We start from the raw sequence: 22,869 nt of genomic DNA on the forward strand, positions 1-22,869 counted from the left end.
ATTTAAATATTTCTCTCTTATGCCCAATACACTAAAAAAACCCCATACAAACCCAAGAACACAAAAAACCCCAGGACTTCAGTCAGGCTTCAGTCTCTCTGTGCACTAATGCTCTAATACTGTTATTCAGGAGGCAAGTTTTATTTCTGGCAAAATCCAGAAGCTGGCAGCCAAACTTGGTAAGCCCAGCAAACACATCACATTGCCACTGCTGTAAGCTTAGACATATTTAGACTGTTCCATGCATTTTGAGCTTTTTTTTCTATAACCTGCCCCCAGCCTTACACTCTTATGTTACAGGAAAAGGTATTTCAAAGTAAGCTTTCCAAAACAAAGATATTTCATATATTTGCATATATTTCTTTTTCTCTGCCTATCTCTGCTAATGCTAAAGGTTGCTTATTCTTTCTTGTGTTTCATGTAATCCAGCTGACCTGGAAAAGCTGATAAGCAACACACAAAAATCTTCTATTAGAGCTTTTAGCAGGAGGTTTGTGTTGGTTGTGTTTCTGTTGCTGTTCCAAACATTTCAACGATTGCTATGGATAAGCAAATGCTATTTCTAATTCTTTCCATGTCAGATAGTCGAATTAAAACCAGCAGCATATTAGATACAGAACTCCACTGCACAGAATTTGTATCTGCAATGAAAGGCAATTGCCTATGCCATGCAAGGTTTTTTAGAGAAAAAAGGATCAAGAAAGCAGAACACCTAGTTAAGTAGATGTTAACCTGAACGTCTTTCCATCTGTTTGACATTTGTGAACAGAATGATGACAAGAACTTGGTGCTGCTGCAAGCTGTAGGTTGAGCTTTAGGGAAAAAAAATCACAGTGAAAGCTCTATTAAAGCAGTGTTACAGGAATGAATCATGTGCTGTAAACAAATATGTAAATAAAAATAATTTAAATATAAAACACATTTCTGACTTGGAAAAAAATAGGTCCTTTATCACTAGCGGAGTAAAGGGTCATGACTTTCTACAACATCATTTTTTCTGATGTAACAGCAGCAGGACATGAAACACTGCACTAACCAGAATTGTAAACATCTGTCTGAAAGCAGAAATGACATATTATGGAAGTTATGAAATGACAGCTATGAAAGAAGAAAGGCAGGAGATGACTAAGGAATACATTTATGTGGCTCTCTGTGGAATCATACCATTCAGTTATGCTTCAATTTTAGTAGGCTCTGTCTCCTGAATTCTCTCAGTATACTGAATATTTATTGCTACAGAACTTTTTGGCAAATATATACAATTTTTAGAAGAAGTTTTGCAAGTACAATCTACAGACATCTGAAATTTATATAACTGTGTTGAAGAAGCTACTTCAATATCTTTCAATAAGAAAAAAGATTATTTCTGAGGTAATTTTACTGGATTGATGCCACTGTCATATTTTCTGGAAAAATCCCTTTGCCAGGATTTCTTCTCCTGGGAACCTGAGAAGCCTCAGAGAAAAATGAAAACGATAATTATCTGATTATTGCTTCTCCTGTGTTTTGCTGCTTTGGAACCTGGTTGGAGATTGTTTATGCAACATGTGAATTGTTTTGACTTAATGACCAAGCACCGTCAGGCTGTGTTGGGACTCTGGAAGAGGTCACAAGTTTTTAATTAGGATCTTGTTAAACCTTCTGTAAGTATCCTTTCTCTATTCTTTAGTATAGTTTTAGTATAGCATTCTTTAATATAATATCATAAAATAATAAATTAGCCTTCTAAGAACATGGAGTCAGATTCATCATTTCCTTCCTGCCACAGGGGACCCTAAAATACCCCAGATGGATTCACGTGCTGAATGTATCTTCACCATGCCATATTCATTCAATATACAGAGCTGTAAGCACCTACACAATGTGTACTAGATAATACTTTCCTCTTACTTCCAAAGCACCTACACAATGTGTACTAGATAATACTTTCCTCTCACTTCCATCCTGATATGGTCTATCCACACCTAGGGAATACAACGTGATTTCCAGAAGTATAATATTTCCATATTAGGACATTCCAGCACTTTCTAAAGTATTCTTTTTAATTCACGAATCCTCTGCAACAGCTATCACCAGTGCTATGATGTTTGAGAAGTGAGAATCCTCTCAGCACAGGGTTTGATTAGGAGGCAATGTGTTTGGCCCCATCTTTGGGATGGATGAGCTAAAAATGAGGTCACATACTCAGATATCTTGATAAGCAAATCATGGCAGCCATTTACCACAGTAAGCATGTGTGTACCAAAATCTTGAGTTAAATCCATGTATCTTCAAAATGTCAATAGTGGAAACTAGGTGTCATCCATGTCCTACTGTGTCAGGTGCAGGCAGCAACACTTTACACCAGTGTGTAAAGCTGGCAGGATGTGAGATACCTTCAGCCCTGAAGGGGCCCAGCTGCATTAGCAGGGAAACTCTGTCCCCCATAAGGATCCTCGAGTAAATCCATAAAGAGTTCACTTAATGAAAACACAGACATGGGACAGTTTGCATGGGCACCTAGGGGTATTCTTAATCTAGTGACACAGAATTCCAATTTCATCACCATTCATATTTAATGATTTCCTAAAAGTCATTTGACAAGATGAAGTGAAGTCAGGAGTAGGACCTAATTTAGAGGATCCAATTGACTTTTTTTAAGCCATTAATACTATGTCTTCATGAATCATTGACCTATCCATGATACTGAACCTACATTTTATGCCTGAATCCCTTGTCTTGAGAAAAGGGTAAGAAAGCAGAATATTCTAATTTAAAATTAGCTATTTTTCCTTGCCTTTGAAAAGTCTTTCCTCCTATTTAAGCTCAGCACAGCAATAGCAGTTAAGATACTTTATATCAGGCTTCAAAGTATTATGAAAATATAAAAAGAAGGCTCTGAGTACAGCTTAAACTTCTTTGGTTTTTGAGAGTAAATAGCATGCATTTTCAAACTAAACATTTTCAGGAAAAAACCTCAAACCAAACACACTAAATAATATTTCAGCCGAAAACTGAGGAAGTTAAAGACTAGCATAAAAGGGAACTGGAGACAACATTTCTTAGTACTTATAAGCCAGCCTAATCTATTAAGGGACACCTAGCCCCTAAGAACATCTGGCACACCAGGTGATCTGTCTGACCATCTTCTAATCAGCTCTGACATAAATATCAGCTTCTCATTAATCCTGCCATGAATATGGACTTGATGAAAATCCCAAAGTTGAGGAAGCATTTCAGTGAGGCTGGGATCATGCCTGAAAGTGCTAACAGTTGCATATTGAGAAACAAACATTTTCTTAGTCATTTTTAGATGTATTTTATATGATGTGATAATCCAAAATTGTTTAAAATTATTCCCACAAAACCTTTCCTGTTGATGTCTTGATTCACTACCTATGCTCAGCAAAGAAAAAAGGTAATTTGTTGATCATTACTTCAGACAATATATTATTAAACAACAGAGGCTGTACTATGTAACACTGAAATTAGATCACCATTCTGAATTATATTAAAAAGGGCAAAGCCCCAGTTATTCAAAGAAAATGTGTTCGTTTCCATTCTGAGTTTCTGCCCCAACACACTGTAACACTTGGCAAAGATAAACCTCCACAGTTTGGCAGTGAACTGTGCAGACAGGAAAAGCACATGCTTCCATTTTCAGAAAAATGCATTCCTAGTATTCTCCTCTATCTTTTAGTACACCAGGAACAGTCAAAGAAGTCCCTTCCTCTCTAACCAGACTCTTAGTCTTTATTGTTATCTCCCGGCATCCTGCTTTTTGTGCTCATTCCAAATGTCACCTATTATTGATAATATTCTCTGAACAGCTGCATTGATGCAAAAGCTACAAAAAGAAATTTGGCTCCATGTACTGGAGCTATTTACTGTAGTTTAATGTAAAAAAACCCAACTCTGTAATCACTGAAGGACTTACATTTTTTTCCTGTATTTTTTTTCCTGCAAAAAGCAAAACTCAGACTGCTTGATACCAACATTTCCTCTAAATCTATTTTCATAAATTAGATCATAATCTCTTCAGTTCATGTTACTGAATTTATGTCAGTATGTCAGACTTTATATGTCAGAAGCTCAGTCATGAGTCCATCTAGTTTGTAATGCTTGGCATATTGAATTAGCATCTCTAAACCAGTATCTTCCCCTTTTTTGACATACTTTCACCTTCCCAAAGCAGAGGAGAAATGACACAATATATTTCACTCTACTCTCTTTTTTACTTTCCTTTGATCACCTTTGGCAAGTATTGCTAAGATCAAAAAAACTTTCATTTTTGGTGAAATTTCCAAAATAGAAATACAGTGTTTCAGCCAGTCTACTAGATTAGCTTCAGCATATCTAGTGTAAATATCCACACTGCATTTTGCATATAGCAATGTGTGTAATTTTACTGCAAACAATGTAATAAAGACACATTATTAATTAGAAGAACGAGCTTTTTATATCAGTGATGTGTTCAACTCCCTACACACACAGAAGGAGAGGCTGGATTGGAAGAGCACTGCACCTCACAGACCACGTGTTAGTCATCTGACAGACATAAAGGTCAGTAGAGACAGATCAAATTGGGTGAAGACAAGACGTGTTTCAAAATAGAAAACAAATATTGCCATGACAAGCTGCAATTTCAACATTTATGACATTCTGGATGGGAGCCACCTCTTAGTCAAAGCAGACTGCTGACCATTCCCATTATTTTATCCACCAGCAATGGCCCATTTATTCAGCTCCTCATGATGCCCATTAAAAGGAGTCGGGATTTTCCCTGGACACTGCAGCACTTTTTCTCCTGGCTATGAATATCCAAGCCAAAGCCATGTGGGAAGCACAGCAAGACCTAATGGCAGAGAACAGAGCAGCCAGTATCTGCAAAGTAGGGCTGAGGAACTACTCTTCCTACATTAGGGAGCCATGAAAAGACTTTGCTTTCAAGGGCTGAGCTTGAACGCCGTGCAGCAACATAGTTAAAATCTTCTCTGAAGAAGTTTAAAAGGAACTGCATGATTTTACATCCATTCTTGAAGGGTTATCACAGTTTAAGTTATTAACCACGCAAAGCAAATTGTGGTAAACAGCAAAGTAAGCAAAATGCTGCTATGCTCTCACTTTCCATGTTAGTCTGCTCTATCTTTTAAGCACAGGAGAGTGGTTTGCTGTCACAGACATCTTTTATGAAAAATGCCAGGATTTTTTCTCCTGAGAAGCTGAGAGGCCTCAGAAACAACATGTAAGCAATGGTTATCTGCTGCTGTGGAATGCAACAGGTGCATCTGGGATTGGGCTCATGTGGTTGTTTCTACTTGATGACCAATCGCAGTCCAGCTGTGTTGGGACTCTGGCCAGTCACAAGATTTTATTATCATTCAATTCCTTTCTTTGCTAGCCTTCTGATGAAATCCTTTCTTCTATTCTTTTAGTATAGCTTTCGTATATAATTTTCCTGTAATATAATATGTATCATAAAATAATTAATCAGCTTTCTGAAACATGGAGTCAAGATTCTCATCTCTTCCCTCGTTCTGGGACCCCTGTGAACACCACCACAGTCTGCAGGTAGAAACTTTCTAAAAGTCTTTCCTTCCTTACTTTAATATTTGCAAAACATCAACTGTCACTATGTGATGACTCAAAATTGTATTTAACTCAGTATTTTTTCAAATGGTATTAATAAAATCTGTTTGACTGTGTTTTCTCTAGATTAAGAGCAGTCTATATACATTGGCAAGGTATTTTTAGGACTGTAAACATGATTAATGAAAAACAGAGGCTTGTTAGTTATTTTGCTGAATAGAATATAGGCTTATTAATTATAAGAGCAATTATTCTGATTTTGATTCAACCTTCACAGGACCTTTTCTACTAAAGATAGAACCAAAATATCTGGTGAGTAAGAGAAACAATTCTTCACTTCTACCTCAACTCAAAGCCCCTAAAATATTCAGAGGCCTATGAATGTGCATAAAGAATGCTTATATTCCTCCTTGAGGTTATCAGAATGCAAAATAATTTGTTGGGTGTGGTAACTGATCTGTAAAATTATATCAGAATTAACTAGTTGTACTTTCTAGAGATACCTTCTGGATTACAAACCAAGATAGCAAAACACTACATATGCTGATGGATTGGAAAAACTGAATAAAGTTTATGAACCTGGAGAACTATCATGAACACCTGAAAAATCTCATCTGGTTAAGACAGAACTGTTGCATACCCCAAAATAAAGAGAAAGATAAATCTTAGAAAGACCAGGAAAACTACAAGAGAAGCAGCCATACAGTCTATCCTTTGAGGACTGCATCAGTATGAGCTATGTGTGATATAAGCTGCCCTCACTGGCACAGCTCACCAACCCCAGTTGAGTACATCCCTGTGGGGACCCAGGACATTCCTCTGGCTGCCCTGGAGGCCTCCAGACCCTGGCAGGGGGCTCAGGGACCTTGGCACAGAGACACAAACACCTGTGCCTTTAATTATAGCCCATGGAAACAATTACCAACTTTGTGTGAGGAGATACAGGCCACAAGGGTTTGAATAGAATGATAGTGAATTTGTCATAGGGTGAAAAAGTAGAATTTTGGGGTTTTAGAATGGGGGTTCAAGAGGCAAAATGGAGGAATCTGGGCATGTCCGGTGTCCTGTCCTTCTTCTTGTCCTCCATCTTCTGCTGTGATGGTGGCACTTCTGGACTGGTTTAGAGTAGAGACAGACTAAATAAAGTGCATGTAGTTCTTAGTATAAAAAGCCAACACCACCCCAAGGGCAGGGACTGTGCCACAACCCGACCTGCTGGACAGACCTCAGCAGGTCAGAGAAGGAATGGAATAGATAAGAGAAAATAAACAGCCTTGAAAAGCAGAACCCACGAATCTTGACTTCTTCTTCAGTCACAGAGCTGGGAAAGAAGAGACTTTCTAACACCCTGGGGGCATCTCAACCACAGAAAGCCAAGACACATGGCCATCACAAGTGATGGCAAAACTAGGTTCAAACCAAACCCAAACTGTCAGACCAAAAGGAGGCCAGGGGAAGTGATTAATTTGTCTGTCTGGTTTTTTAAGATGACTATGCACCAGGTCCATCATTCCTGTGTAGGGCCTTGAATTAAACACCGAAATTTTAATGCAGAGAGGTTTGAACTAGATCCTATTTAAGGTCCCTTCCAACCCAAACCATTCTATGTATCTAAGAAATACAAACACATGAAGAAAACCCATGTACACACAGATGTGAGTGATGCCTCGTCTGAAAAGGCTCGGGGAGGTAAACGATGCAGAACAGCCCAGCTGCTGCTGACTGGCTCTGTCATTGGAAAAGGCTTACACAGAAAGCAAAAGACCAAGCATGTCAACTATGGTCTTTAGCTGCAGGTTCTGGGGTGACATGAAAATAGTAAAATTAGCTAGTAAGGATTGGGAAAGAACCATAAGCAAACAAAAAAAACAAACAAAACCCTAAAGCAGTGCAAAAAAAAATCTTCAATATTGATCTGAATAATTGTTGTACAGTCAGGCAGCTTAGCTGAAAATAGTTAACTGAATTTCAGTGGTTTAAGGCTAAGCAAGTGTTGGACAACAGGTCTTACTGGATTTGTGTTTTTCAAAATTATAGAAAATCCAAAATTATACAAAATCCAAAGTCACACCCAAAAAGTTGTAGCCACTCTCAGAGATGCTTTAAACACATGCATTCTAGTTCATCTTCTCTCTTCCCCTCTCTCTCTCTCTGCTCCCTAGTCCTTCAATTTCCAGCATTTAAACCCCAAATTACTAACAAGGTGCCTCTGGGCAGGTCATGCCTCAGCAGCATTCAGCAGCTCAGCTTCAGCTCACAGACTCCCAGAATGAGAGCTGGCATCTTGCATGACAATGAGCTTGTGCAAGATCCAAGCTTGGCTTCTTAATGAGTGCAGCTTCAATACTTCCACATCTCTTTTCAAAGAGATGCTCTAGTCCTGATTTTTTTTTTTTTTTTTTGTATTTCTGGCTCATGAAAGAAAAAGCACAGAGATTTTAATCCCCTCTTCCAAAGTTTTTCCATCTTGCACAAAATAAAAAAATCATTGAAGACAAGACAGAATACACACAAAAACCTGTGGATTCATTTTTCATCTATTTTTTATTCAACCAAATTACCTATTTCAATGCAACACCTACTGGATTTTTTTTTTTACTTGAAATTAATCATTAATAGCTTTGGACAAGAAAGAAAATTTGACTGCCAGTAGATTTCACATTAATACTTCTTTAGAAAAGAAGGGATATAAAAATCCAATTTATCCAGTCCAATTATATCAAATTGAATATAAGTCTGTCAGTCATATGCAGACAATCTAAGTAATGCATCTAGCCAGGAAATTTCATAACTTTCATGCTTATATACTTTTCAGAACTATTGTAAAGATCTGGGTCTAGGTCACAGCAGTTGTACTTCTCATGAATGTTTCTTTAAGCTACAGCTGACTATGCATACTATTTAAAAGTGGTCTATTTTTATCTGCAAAGCATATTTCAAGAGCAGCTGAATTTTCAGAGAAACAATCTTTTAATGAACTTACTGCTCAACAGCTGCATGTCTCATTATCCATAATTATTTCTCAAAATCCAAAACCCCCATTGATGATAAAGCTGTGTCATTCCAAAATCCCAGCAGTTCAGGATTTAAATAGAAACATTTACAGGCTTATATTCCTGGCAAATATGAGCAACTATCAGACCCAATACAGGCACAATTTCCCACAAACCATACGATATGCTAGAAGTGAGCTCCTCACTCTGTAACAGGCCATCTACAAAAGTGAAAATTTTAAACTATCTCTTTTTATACATATTCTATTTTAGTCTACATTTTTGCAAGCTTCTTAGTTCTACCGGTGCTTCTGCATTTCCAAACTTCTAAGTTTCTTTGTCAATAACAGAAATTGCTTGAAATAAGAGCACATCTGTTTACATGCCAATCCTTTGAGACTAAATTAACATAATCCACATGACGTTACAGCTGGAAGTCTGACAGCTATTTTGTGGTATTTGCAGGAAGCACTTAAAGACTTCTAAGACCCAAATGATTTTGAGACACCTGATCCCTTTGTGCTCTACCTGGCACATTTTTTCCTCAATAGCACAGACATCTTTTTTCTGTTTATTTTTTCCCCCGAAGCCTTGAATAGGCTAAGAATTGCCTTTCTGTACAATGTCCTCTCCTCACACACCACATGACAGCTGCTGCATTCAGCTGGAAGGCTGCTGCCATCTATTTGTATCTCCAAAAGGCAAAGCTGAATGGCCCTACCCTATGTGCTGAAAGGGCAGAACTATAGGAAATTATTTTTACAGTCACAGAAGAGCCTAAGATTGCAAAATTCACAATTTGGCAATATAAAATGAGGGTGAACGCAATATTTGAAAGAACAAGAGCAGCTATGAAGGAAGCATTTTCATTATCTACCTCTATATATAGCTGTATGCAGATTATTGTTTCAAAACCTACACATAAAATGTTATCAATTATTTAAATATATAGCACACCCAAATTTATGAGATTTTCAAAAGCCATGTGTTCAGTGTTTGGAGGCAGGACCTAAATAACATAACATTTCCTGAAAATCATATAATTTAAATTCAGTCAAGTTTCCAAAAAACTGATATAAGTGGTTACTTTCAGGGAACTAACAAACATTGTATAAAAATTTAATAGAAAGCCATTAGGTAGGTATAGCTTTTGGTTTCTTTTCTACATAATAGCTGATATTTTATAATAGCTGGTACAAAAAGAAAGATTCCTTTCAAAGCAGATTTTCTAAAATTTGCTATAAATATGGTAAATATTAGAAAAGTCTACTGACCTACCTAAGCAAATCATTATCAGACAGTTTGAATGTTGATTAATGATGCATTTGTGTTCAGTAAGAGAACAGATTTTTTAATGACTGCTCAATAGGATGAGACCGATCTGATTTATTAGAGTCTAAAGGCTCAATTGCAAAGCATCCAATGATAACAGGTGAGAACAGAAAGCAGGGCATTTTTGACTGTAGGTAAAGGAAATTGAGAGCATGGCCTAAATAACACGAAGGACTGAAAGAGACATTTCCTGTTGCTGTGGTTTAGGAGCAGAACTCCCCAGGTCAGCACCCCAGTGAGACTCTCCCAAATCAGCTCGCTCACCTCCTTCCCTCCCACTTCCACTCCAGCAATGGATTTGGGGATTGGAGGCACAAAGGTGAAAACTACAGGTTGAGACAAGAACAATGCACTAGAAATAGCAGTAAGGTAAGAAAATGAACAGTAACAGCAACAATATTAATAACAAAAGGTGTAAGAAAAACAAATTACATGGAAAGTAAAACAGTACCAGACCATTTCAGTCACCATGCTCTTCTCTCTCAAACAGAACCAAAAACGAGAGAGTCCCCTCTTCTTGCCCCTGGCAAGTGATGTGAGATGGTATCAAATTACATCATGGTTCAGCCATGCCCCCTTCCTGACTACTGTAAAAAATTACTCCAAAACTAGGATACATTTATGACTTAAAAAGCAATGTAGACATTTTTCAGATTGACCATATCTATACAATCTCACAGACCAAAGAAATCAGAGATTCCTGTTTAAATGGCAGCTTTAAAGAGATCAAGTTTTCATACACATAGAGTAGTTTAGAAAAGCAAAAGAATTGAACAAAGCAGATAAAGATGAGAAGCCTGGTTGGCAAGAGAACAAGGCATCCTATGAATAAAATATTTTCAAGTGCAACGTTCTTAGCAAAATGAAGGAATGGAAAGAGAAACTACATCCTGATTTAGGCAAATTGTGTGGAGAGAAAGGGATAAGGGTGAAAAGAAATACAATGCTGCTCAAATATTTCATGTTTCTTTTCCAAGACCAAATTTCAAAATAAATTCAGTTTAATACCAATAAACATTAATTAAAACATGTTATATATTTTATTTGGAATTTTGGGATCAATATAGGATTGATATTCATGGCACACAAAGCTTAAAAAAAAACATTGTAGGAGTTTGAGTTTTTTTAAATTTTCTTAAGAATCTCAGTTCTGAATTTCCCTTCTCCTCCTCTTGCTGTTTATTTCTAAAGTGAGCAATAAGAACAAAGTTTCACTCTGTGTCAGTAACCTACAGAACTTCCTTTCTGAAAAAGCAGCAAAAGTTACAGAAGTGTGCTATCAAACTAAGCACCACTAGCATGGAGTCAACCATTGCAATCAATAAAACACTATTTCTAAATGCACACAGCCATTTTTGTTTGCTTTTCTGTTCAGAGAATTTCACTGGTGCCTTTTTTGCCTACTACAATAACATGCTTTACAGATGAAGCCCAACCAGACTCTCTTCCAACATGACAACTGAATTGAGATGACAATCAAATGCTCCTCTTACCTCGTTTTGGAGGTCTCGTATCATTTTGCTCTTCCTTTCCATTTCAGTCTTCAAAAAGTTAATCTACAATTTTAAAGCAATGTTGAGTGGGAGTTGTTGAGATGTAATTGTAAACACTAATTATTTTTTTATGCTTTTAAAAGTTTTGGAAAAAAACCCAATCACCAAATCAAAAAACTTTGCTTACACACCAAATTGGTATAGGCCACAGTCAAGTATTTGATAAATCTACAAACATTTAGCACATTACCTAGAAAACTTATAATCAAAAGAAGAAAATTGCTGTATGTTAATAGGTTTACTTTTGTTTTGTACCAGTAGACATAGTGTTAATTTTTCACAAGGTAGTTCAATGTGATCATCAAAGAACTGAAGATTTTTAAAACAATATTAACTGATTTTCTAACAAAAACATTTTCTCCTCTAAGAACACATCTATCAGAGCAGGTTTCTAGCATCTGTTATTTCATGTGAATGCTACAGTGCTGGTCCTAATTAGGTAAAGACCTTTCTTCCAGTCAGAGCCACCTGTGGAATAAAGTGTGTTATACATGAAAACATTCAAATATGGTCTTTAGATCCTACTTAAGTCAATGACGTGACTTGGAAAGTAGAAATTCCAGTCACAAGGCTTGAGACTGAATTTAATCAAACACAGTTTAAAAAAATTATTTTTACAGAAGAGTTTTTTCAGGACTGAGCTTTAATCACAGCTTATGGATTGCAATGGGGGGAAGGAGGACATCATTATAAACAACTAGGATTAGAAGAACACATTTCTGTATTGTTTAATTAGCAAAATACTCATCCCCATTCACCCTATGTCCCATGCTGTTGATCCAAAACTCTACCCACAGTCAAAGGAAACTACAGCTGTTCTGACATTGCAACAGAAAAACAAAACTCCTGTAAGAAAACAGATTCAGATTATAGAGACATTGACCAAAAGGTGAATGGTTTGGGTATCAAGGACATAAAAAAATGAGCACCGAATCTACATGATGTGACAGCTGTTCTTGTAATCATGTCCACACTCAAGTAGACATGTCAGGAATTTAAAAAACATCACTGAACTGACAGCACTCTCACCTGCATCACAAGCCAAGTCAGACAATGCTATCATCACTTCAGGCAGAAATGCAGGCAGGGGGTCCATGAAACTACTGCCACCTGCCATACGTAAGCAGAACTTCTTTTACAAACTCTTCCAAAGTTCTGTCTAAGTGCTTTGATTGTGGAAATACTGATTTCACATCCACCTACTGGCAGAGAATGATGCTTTATTCAGCACCTGCCTAGTAATGACATCCACAAATACTGAAATTTAGAACATGTCTAGATAATTAATATGAACATTTTTCAGAACAAAAAAATAAAGGTCATAATCAAAATATCATATCAAGATGAATGGGGAGAAGGAAAATACAGCTATTTATTGTAGTTACTTTGTTTTTTCAGCTGTTCAAAGGAACTGCCAGCTACCTACCCTTAAATACTGAGAAAAAAAATAAATATATATATATATACTGACCTCCATTAAAGAGTGCTCCCTTTCTTACATCTATCTCTCAGGAATATTAATATTCCTTCAAGGCACTTCACTTCTAGCTATGAATATATATGAAATAATTAAGGAGGTGTGATACCAAAATTATTATCTCTACCTAGCTTGGATCTTTTAGGGAAGAGACACTTAAGACAGTCCAGTACTATACATTTATCCAGTAATCTATGTTGGTTAAATTTTGTTAATTACTATTCACATACACATGCATCTTATATCACTGATATGGACATCTTACATAGTGCAAACACACCATTTTAGCTTAGCTGAAAAAACAAAAAATCAACACATTAAAAGTTAAAAAAATATTTTTACATCACTTCCTTTTTCAAAAATAATAGAAGTATTATTTAGGAACTCATTAATTTTTGCCTTTAAATTATAACAGCCTTTTAAGGGTCTTCTACTAAGTCTTTAACAAATGAAGAGCCACCCAGTCACAAAGTGTAGATATGGAGAGTTACATAGGAGGGATTTCTATGACTTGTCTCCTAGAGCCATTAAAGGGATAATTTCAGCTCTCCATTTAAGTGTACCTGTGTATATAGCTTCATGCTTTAAGGCAAATCAAGCTGTATCACACCACCTGCATGATGCCTTTAGTAAATCTCAAGGACAGGGCATAATATAATTTTCCAGAAGAGATGCAAAAATACTCCTTTCAGTCATCAAATCCTGATAGTACAATAAGCAACAATAGACACTTATACCCAGCTCTAAATTAATAGTGAAAAAAATAACATTCACTTCTTTCCACATGTTGTCTGCCTTTAATTGCTATCTGGCTGCAATTATGAGAGTGTGTAATGAAAATAGATTGTTCTAAGGCTGAACTTTTCAGTACTAAGCAAGGACACTGCTTCCATATCCTGGAGACAGTCATTCAAGGTACTCAGACCTTTGTGTGTTTCAGAGCTCATTATGTTTATTAAAAACAACAGTTTCCATCCAGTGGCCTTTACTCACAGCAGTTGGTGACCTTGAAATGTTTAAATTAAATTCTCCCCCATCAAAATAGAGAATGCTTTAGCAGATGGTAGTGATCTAATTGTAAGAGTCAGACAATAGTAGTTATTCATGACAGGATAGTAAAACCCCAATATAACATCATTACTGCGCAGCCAAGACTCGGCTGTAATTAAATTTGCTTACTTTCAGACTTGTATCTTGCTCAGGACTAAAATGAGCAGTTAAGGTTTAACTGAAATTCATTCATTACCACCTGACTATTTTGGCCATATCCGGAAACCCTCACATACTCAGTGCTCATTTTCCTTGTCTACTTTTCAAGATATATTGTAAAAAATTGACTTCAAAGCCAGAGGGAACTGTCTAGGCTATTATGTAAAACATCGAAAACATTCTTTCCTTTGGGAAAAAAGTGTTCTACAGAGTGCTAAATACTTTAAAAAGCAAAGCTAAATAGATTTCACCTATTAGTCTTTCTAAGATGAATGTAACTTTTAAGCTGCAAGTTATAGTTTGATTAGTAAATGAAACTTTTGTCAAAGGAACATTTAGGACTTTATGAATAACTATAAAGGCTTTTACTAGAAAAAATAAATACTTTTGAAGGAAAAAGAACATCAGATCTTTTTATTAAAAATCTTCCAGATATGGGGATAATACTGAATCAAATTCTCCACATTCTGTTAACCTTTTATTACTAGAAAAACCCTACTGATTTTAAAATACCCATATTTTTTATGGTTCCTTTATATAAGTAATATATATAGTGTTACTTAATTCTCATTTCTCATAATGAACACTGACCAAAAAAGGAAATTACACAAATTTTCTCTTTTATTTTGACAGACAGTACTGTAACTGTACTGCCAAACAATCCATTAGCATACCTTCTTTAAAACTGGTAGCATGATATAAAATACAAACAGAACAAAATAGAAAAAGTAGATTAAACTTACTCTACTTATTCAAACTTTTGAGTGTTTCCATATTTCTTTATCTTCTTCCTCATCCAGAGCCAGCCAGCTCTTTCTATAAACTTTAACTGCAGTTAATGGGAATCAAGTTTTCAAACTTGCTAAAAATGTAACTATTTCTTAACATGCATACATTAGCATGAAGTACAGCCAAGCAAAGAGTCAGTCTCCCAAAAGCTCTTAGAGCCTTTTAACCTAATGAAGACATACAGAATCAATACTTACTCTATTTATTCAAATTCATTGAAAAACCCCAAACAAACAAAACAAGACACTCTCAAGTTACATGTGGCATTTGCTCTGTGACTTTTTGTTAACAAAAGTGAAAATCAGTCCATGATCTCCAACTCTGTTTCTGCAAGAAGTGGCTCCACTTCAAATTTAGAGATAATAGCTTGACATTACAAATATTTTTTTCACTTTTTCACTGCATGAAAACTTAATACAAATTGCTTAGGCATTTGATGCTAAATACAGAACAAAAAACTTTTTCAACCTTTAATGATTGTTAAAGAGGACATCAGTTATTTGGAATGATGTCATACATATTTTATATGCATATTGTATAACTAAACCCAGTATGGTCCTTCTGAAATGTTTTTAGATATAAAAATAATCCACAGTCATAGTGTGAGATGATCTGTAGAGAAGCTCCTTCATAACCCAAGTCTTTCTGGAAGACTGCATTTGACCTTGAATTTTGCAATGTAGGACTTGTATAAAATTTAAACCATCCTTACAGTTTTTCTAGTGTTTCTCTGCACATTTTATTATTCCAGACACAACAGCTGAAACAATAGGCATAAATTTTCTAGGAAAGACCTGTCCTGAGACAAACTGCTGCTGCTCTTTGCTAGTGCTACAGGTGCAGGACACAGTCCAGAAAGGCAGCGCTCACTCCTGCTAGGATCCCCAGGCCAGCCCTCAGTAGGATTCCTGCTCTGAAGGACAGAAATGTCTTTACACATCCTTTTGTGTTCCTCAAGCCTGAGCTGCTGCTTCCATCCCCAGAGGGTTGTTACCACCCTGCAGCAGCTCCACTCTACCAACCAGAGATGGCACCCACCAACACTTCAGCAGCTGCTCAGAACAGGAACATTTTTGCTGCCCGCAGTTCTTGGTTTGCCTAGTCTTAAAGGGTGAAAAAAATGGGTATGTGAGCATAAAAACACTGATATCTCTGTTTCCGATGAATCATTCATGCAACACTAGTGAAAAGCCTTGCCACACATTGCACAAGAAGACATGAACATCAAGTCTAATGTAGAGCTGTGGTGACTCCTTTTTCCTTCTGCTTTGGTCAAAGTCCTTGAGTAATTTCCCGGTTATTTTTCATTTCATTTGACCTATTTTTAGTGAATTCTTACTTACACTTTTACATTGACATAACAAAGAACACCTTCAGGCAGGTGTTAGGTGTTGAATTTATGCAGCCATACATACAGCAAGCATTGTATTATGCCTCCTGCACAAATGCAGAAAAATGTATTTCCACCTTTCCCCCTCCCACCAGTGCTTTATCAGTCTTAGTGAAATGTAACTCTACTTTCACTTACTCCAATGAAAATCAAGATTTATTTCACCAAGTCCTATAATATAAATTGTTCTTAAATTGGACTAGAAACAAGTTTCACAATTAATTAAATTTAAATTAAATTCAAGCTCCTATTCTCTCACTAGTCTTGCATTAAAGTACTTTAACCTTCTTTCATAGATTTCACACTGTTTTCAGAGAAACCAGGTATAAAATAACCTTGTGTGTCAGCAATAATATCCATCTCCATTTCTATTGCAATTTTCATCTGAGGATCCTGAGGTACTTTTTGAATATTCATTCAGTCTCACTGTGCTGCTGAGCTTCACTATGTACTCTGAGGCATAGAGAAGTAAATTGCAAACCAAGGACACAGTTCTGATTTCCTTAGAATTATTAGCAAGTTTAATATGCTATTTGTGTCAAATATTGGAATACAGCTTGAGAATTCTGATTCTTTAAGCATCTGCCATGACTCCAAGCCAGGTTCTGTTACACACTCAGAGGAGCTTTTCCTGGTTTCTACACCAGGTGATATTTTGCTCACAGTTAATGGCAGATATTGTTTTGTGTAGAACAAATCTTGTACTCTTCAAAGTGCTAGAGTAGGACTGAATGTACACAAGGCACTGTTGCTCAAATAAAAAAAAACAACACTATATAACAAACACCAACAAATCCATTCACTATATCTGAGATTTATGTAATCCACACCCACATCATTGTTCACCCACAGTGATGGTGTTCTGTTCCCTTGGCCTGTCAGGGCCAGGTGTGTGTGTGTGTGTGTGTGTGGGGACTGTGGGTGACAGCCACGAGATTCTGGGCAGTGTGAGCAGGTGAGTGCTTGGCAGATTCAGTTTAGATGTATAGAATAACATAGTATAATAAAGTAATTAATTAGCCTTCTGAGATCAATGGAGTCAGATGCATCATTCTCTCCCCTTCGTCGGAGTCACCTTTGATTTCCAATACAATACAGCTTTCAGATTACTTATTTTCACTCCTGAAGAGGATAAAAGTTCTTTTTTTTTTCCTCTAGACAAAAATACAAGTACCAAAAATACACTAATTTTATGTTGTGTGGTACACAGGAACAAAAAGTCTTTAGACTTTTGAGCAACAAAGGGAAAAAAATGTATTTTCAAAAATCAGATTAACTGAAAGAAACCTACAATAAGAATAGTTTGGTCCCCAGTCTAAGCTGTTTCTAATTAGAATACACTCTCACATTTTGTTCACCAAGGGAATAAAGCCACATACAAATCACAGTCATACAAAATAAGGCACTGTAAATATTTGCTGAATTTAATAGTTACATTTAACCCTCTGTCTTGGACAAACCCTTGCTTTGTGACCCTGGAAGACAGCAAAATCTTAGTAAATAAACCAGTAGTTATGCAATATGAAATAGAAAATAGATCTCTAAACACTTGAAGCAGGTTGTTTTCAAACCCAGAGTTCAAATCATAAAACACTTAAGGTTTGAAGGAACCTCTGGAGATTATCTTATGCTCAGTTTTGTCCATGTTACAGGAATATCAATAACCAACATATGAAAAGTTTCCTTCTTTCATCTTAGTAAACATGTCAACTTATGCTCAGTTTTGTCCATGTTACAGGAATATTAATAACCAACATATGAAAAGTTTCCTTCTTTCATCTTAGTAAACATGATTCTATTTTTTTACCCCTACAGTAGCAAAATGTATCGATTTATGCCCCAAAACATTACACTGCTACATGAAAGTCAAAACAATTGTGCAGTTTGTCCAGAAACAGAATTTCAATAAAGCATGAAATCTTAATGGGACTTAATAATACCTTCCAGAGTGATCATTAGTTCTACTGTGGTCAAAATCAGACACTCTACTATCTATTTTGTTGCTGAAAATCCATAGTAATTCCTAAAAAGTCAATAGATGTATGACAGTCCATATTAATATAGATGAGACACGAGGGTCCATAAAGATCATCTCACCAGGGAGAGGACTTAGGTCTAAATTTCCTGTCTAAAATCTCCAAAAGTGGATAAACATCCCTAAATTCCACAGAAATAAGGGAAGACAGGAATCTTAATATTTTAGAACATTGAAACTTTTTCCAGATCCTTTCTTCTGAAGCTTGCAGAGTACTAACACATATGTGAAATCCATTCTTTTTTTACAAAGTTTTTTGAGCTAATAAATTCTCAAGGTAAGATTAAGATAAAACAGGAAAAAAAAAAACAAAAATAAGGAAAGAAAGAGAATCACTCACAGTAGCCTGCTGCTTCTCTGCTTTCTCAGCTGCCTCATTAAGCTGCTTTTGAAAAGCTTCCTGGAGAGATTTAATTTCCCTAGGTTATTGAAAACACAGAACACAAACTTCAACACAAGTGACCATTAGGAAATACTTATTCAGATTCAAAAATGGACCTTTAATTATTCAGAGTAGCAAAGAGATGTACTTTGTCTATGAGTCTCACAAATTAAATCATAAGGATTCCATGAAGTCTAGTGCCAGTGCAAAGCCAGAATTATCTGTGATGCAAAGTAGGCACTGTTTATATCTGCTGAATGGCCTGCTGTGCAAAACATCTGCCAGTGCATAATTTCTAACAAAAATGATTGGCACCAAAACAGCGAGGAAAGTAGGCAAGTGAAAATCCACTGACATTGAGAAATACTCTTATCAATAAGAACTAGTTTATATCTACCTCAAAATAAACAAATAAATCATGCTCTGATAAAATTCAACCTCATATGGCACTTTCTAGGGACAAGCAACAAAAAATCCAGTAGAAGATTCTGGCATAAAAAGAAAAAAGAACAGGAGAAATGCTTGGATTGGGCTTCATTTGAATCAATTGAAAACCCTTTGCATTACTGATTCAGTCAGAGATTTTGTCCAAATTGTGAGAGTTTTCTACCCACAGCATGTGGCACACTTTGGAGATGCAGCAATGAGGTAAAATTACATATTTCATGACAGCTGTAGAGCTTTTGGAGGATTGCTGCTTTCGTGGATAAACTCTCAATGAAGATCAAGCCAAAACTGGACTTACAGACAGTAACATATATTATTTTAGCCCTGTGAAAATTAAACTGAATGGGAACCACATCATTTTAAAAGAACTTGCTACCTGCTGGATCATCTCTTTTTTACCTGATAACCCCTACTATTTTCAGCAATTTTGGCAACACCAGAACAGAAGAGATTTAAGTGAAAAAGTGATTGAGCAGCATGAAAACAATATACCATCAGCACTAACAGATGCCATCATTTCAGTGTTGATGATACACAGATAGAATAAAACTGGGCACATCATAATAAGTGATCAAGCTTTACTTGCAACTTGGGAATTATTGAAGAATTTGCACAAAAGGAATTTAAAAAAAATATTTTGAAGTCAGCAGAACATGTACTTACAAAAGCTGAAATTCTAGTACTCTAAACTTTACTGTATCATCCAGCATTGTAGAATATAATCAAAGTCACACTCAGACCAAGTTTGCAGCTCATGTTTGTTCAAAGAAAGATCATAACAATAATACTAGGATATATTTTGAATTTTGGCTTCAATGCAATAGATTTAAGCATAATACTTACCATTTTTCTTCATTTACTGCAGATAAAAGGAAGCCTGAGGACCCTGGCAAATAAACTGTGACTTTTCCCTAGTGAAATTCCATGAGAGAGATTCCCTGGCACATTTTTAATACCTCTTTCATACGTTGAACTTTTACACCTCTCTGGAAATTAAATCTAGTAAGTCTGTAAACTGCTGGCAACAGTAGCAGCCCCAAAGCATTTCCCTGTAGTATACTGTAAAAACTTTTCATTTCCTGAATGATGGAGTGTGCTGCTCTTGTGCAGTACACTCAATGTCTGGATGCCTTAGAAACAAAAGTCAACATGTATTTTTGGGTGGAACCTGAGAGACTGCAAGTGGTGATTTACAGAGGAGATTAGGAAGAATATTTGAAATACGTAATAAAATTTTCTTTTAGCAGACTCAATTTTCCCACCTGCAACTAAGATCTATTTACTAAACAGTCCATTAATACTTTTATTCAACTCATGTCTCAATTTCATACAGGAAAGCTGCACAACAATCAAATACAACAAAACTGCATTCATGTATGATGGAGGACTTTGTCTGTGCCAAGGACAGCTATGATGCTGAGATGCACACCTTCAGTCACATCAAAGCCACCTGAGTATTTAAACAGGACAGTAGCTAAATTCTTTCCTTTATGATTTAATATATTTGTCTGGAATACCTGAAACATTGCTATGTATCACAGTAAAAATAAGAAATTCTACTGTTACTGCAGACCTTATATATTGGATATTTAAGAAATGAAGGTAATTTTCTCACAAGGTTTCTATGTAGCAATGCAATTCCATATGTACTTCCATGTGTACTTCTACAGTGAATGTAGAGGTAAGACAGCCATGGAATTTAATTATTGCATTTTTAACAATGAAGGAAGTATGAACTCAATAATTTTTCTTACAAAACATTTTTCCTAGGGAGAAATACAAAGCGTAGATGCACTCATTATATACTATTTTTCCAGCAAAAGTGGTCACTGTGTTAGTTATGTTTTCTGGTTACTAAAATTGTATTGATGTTGCTATTTGCTGGGCTGAATTTCAAGAATTAGGAGACACAGAATGATGAGAGTTACTCACAATGAAGCTCTAGGGAAACTAAAACTAAGGACCAGGCAGGGAACTTGCATTCCCAGCCATGGGAACTAATTTTTTAAGTGCTCAATGAATAATTTGAAAGAATTAGTACTTCTTTCTCTTTCTAACTCCATTCATCACAAATATCCAGTGATGCATTCCTGTTTGCACATGGACTAGCTACTCTGAGTGTCTACACACACAAACATTTAATTAAGAGGTTTGAAAAAGTCATCATCTCCAAACTTAGGGATTTAGACACTTTAGTAATTTAATTTTCTAAAAATCCTGAATTTATTTTTAAAGGAATACTTCATGACTAAATCTTCCTTTAAAATTCAAAATGCTTTTCGTCACAGATATTTCACCATACATTTTCCTATCATATGTCCAGTATCAGCAAATCCATAATTTGTTTCAAAAAGAGTACTTCCTGCCTTTATTTTACTGTCACAATTAGCAGACTCTGGAATACAGCAGTGTTTATCTAGATAGTAAAAGGAAAGGTGGAATTTGCTAGTCTGACAGCTTTTAGACAGGAAATGGAAGGAGAGCGAAGGAAGTGAGGCTCTTACCTTTGGTTTTGGCCCAGTTCCAGAAGTTTCTGTACATCACTTTTGGTTGATGCTTCATCATTTTTTAAAGACTAATAGGAACAAAAAAAAAAAAACCTGTATTAAAGAGATCCTTTTTATTAATAATCTGTGAAAATATTTAGCCCTCATTCATAAAATGGTCCTGGTGAATTGCAGACATTACCACTTAAGAAAATTGGAAGAATACTCTGATTTTTCTTTACTGTAGCTCAAACATAGTTAACTGTACACAGCTGTGTATTTTTCAAATACTAAATGAGAGATAAATACAATAAGCAGATTTAGAAACAGAAAAATGGCGAAAAGCATTAGAATTTTATGACCAAGTAAGTATGTATATGCAGAAGATAATACTACAGCTTTTTGCCCACATCAAGATCTCTGTATTGTTGAGTCTAAAATATTTCACAGTGTAATTTTGCTGAATACTACCTTCAACTGTGCTACATTCTAAAATAAGTTTGCTTCAAGGAGAGCATATTTCTCTAAAAAGTAAGAAAAAGCCTACAATAATGGTGATAAAGCACTCAAAAAACCCCAAATTAAACCCACCTCTCAAACCAAAAACCCCAAAGATCAAAGGGTTGAATAATTAAAACCAGAGAAGTCTGGAACATAAGAAAATATAACATAATACTATAATGCAGCACAGCAGTGATGCACACCACTAGTATTCTCCTGTGAACAGATAGAGCACTTCTTCTCCTTTTATGTTTCCCAGCTAGCTTTCATCAATGAAGACAAAGATGTATTGCCAGAAAAATAATTTCCTTTAAAATGGAATACAGAGACCAATTTCAATTGATAATAGTCTAAATGTTTTCACCAGACCAACAGACTCGACTGGGAAAAAACAGGGGCTCCCTCAGCCGAATATCTGGACCTCAAATCCAGGAAAGCATTTTCAATCTAGTTTTTCCTCTGAGGAGCTGATGGGAGCTCAGAGTTATTTTACTGCCCTTTCAGCCTAACCATGGCATCCAGACATTAAAAATGAAGAGAAGTCTCAGCTCTCACCGCAGGCTCATCTAGCACAGTTTGTCAGCTGAACTTGTAAAGCAATGCCCTGCAGTAAATCCAGCCAGACTGTCTAGATGGCATGTCAGAAAGGTAAACTGAGCAACTAAATTAAGGTGAGTGTATGGAATTCAGCCTACAACAGAAAAGGC

At 36.1% G+C, this 22,869-nt stretch overlaps 1 protein-coding gene across 2 annotated transcripts in view; it reads right to left on the minus strand.

Annotated features, from left to right (window-relative positions):
• The window catches only part of LUZP2 (leucine zipper protein 2), a 128,196-nt gene that overhangs the window by 53,157 nt on the left and 52,170 nt on the right, over nt 1-22,869 (minus strand). For both annotated transcript variants that reach the window (XM_054635730.2, XM_054635729.2), the window contains exons 3-5: nt 21,680-21,750; nt 18,687-18,765; nt 11,387-11,449 (exon numbers count right to left, since the gene is read on the minus strand). In XM_054635730.2, coding sequence (XP_054491705.2) covers nt 11,387-11,449; nt 18,687-18,765; nt 21,680-21,750 — 213 coding nt within the window. The remainder of the gene's footprint in view (nt 1-11,386; nt 11,450-18,686; nt 18,766-21,679; nt 21,751-22,869) is intronic.

Source organism: Agelaius phoeniceus, chromosome 6, assembly GCF_051311805.1.
Source record: "Agelaius phoeniceus isolate bAgePho1 chromosome 6, bAgePho1.hap1, whole genome shotgun sequence".
Taxonomy (NCBI): Eukaryota; Metazoa; Chordata; class Aves; order Passeriformes; family Icteridae; genus Agelaius; species Agelaius phoeniceus.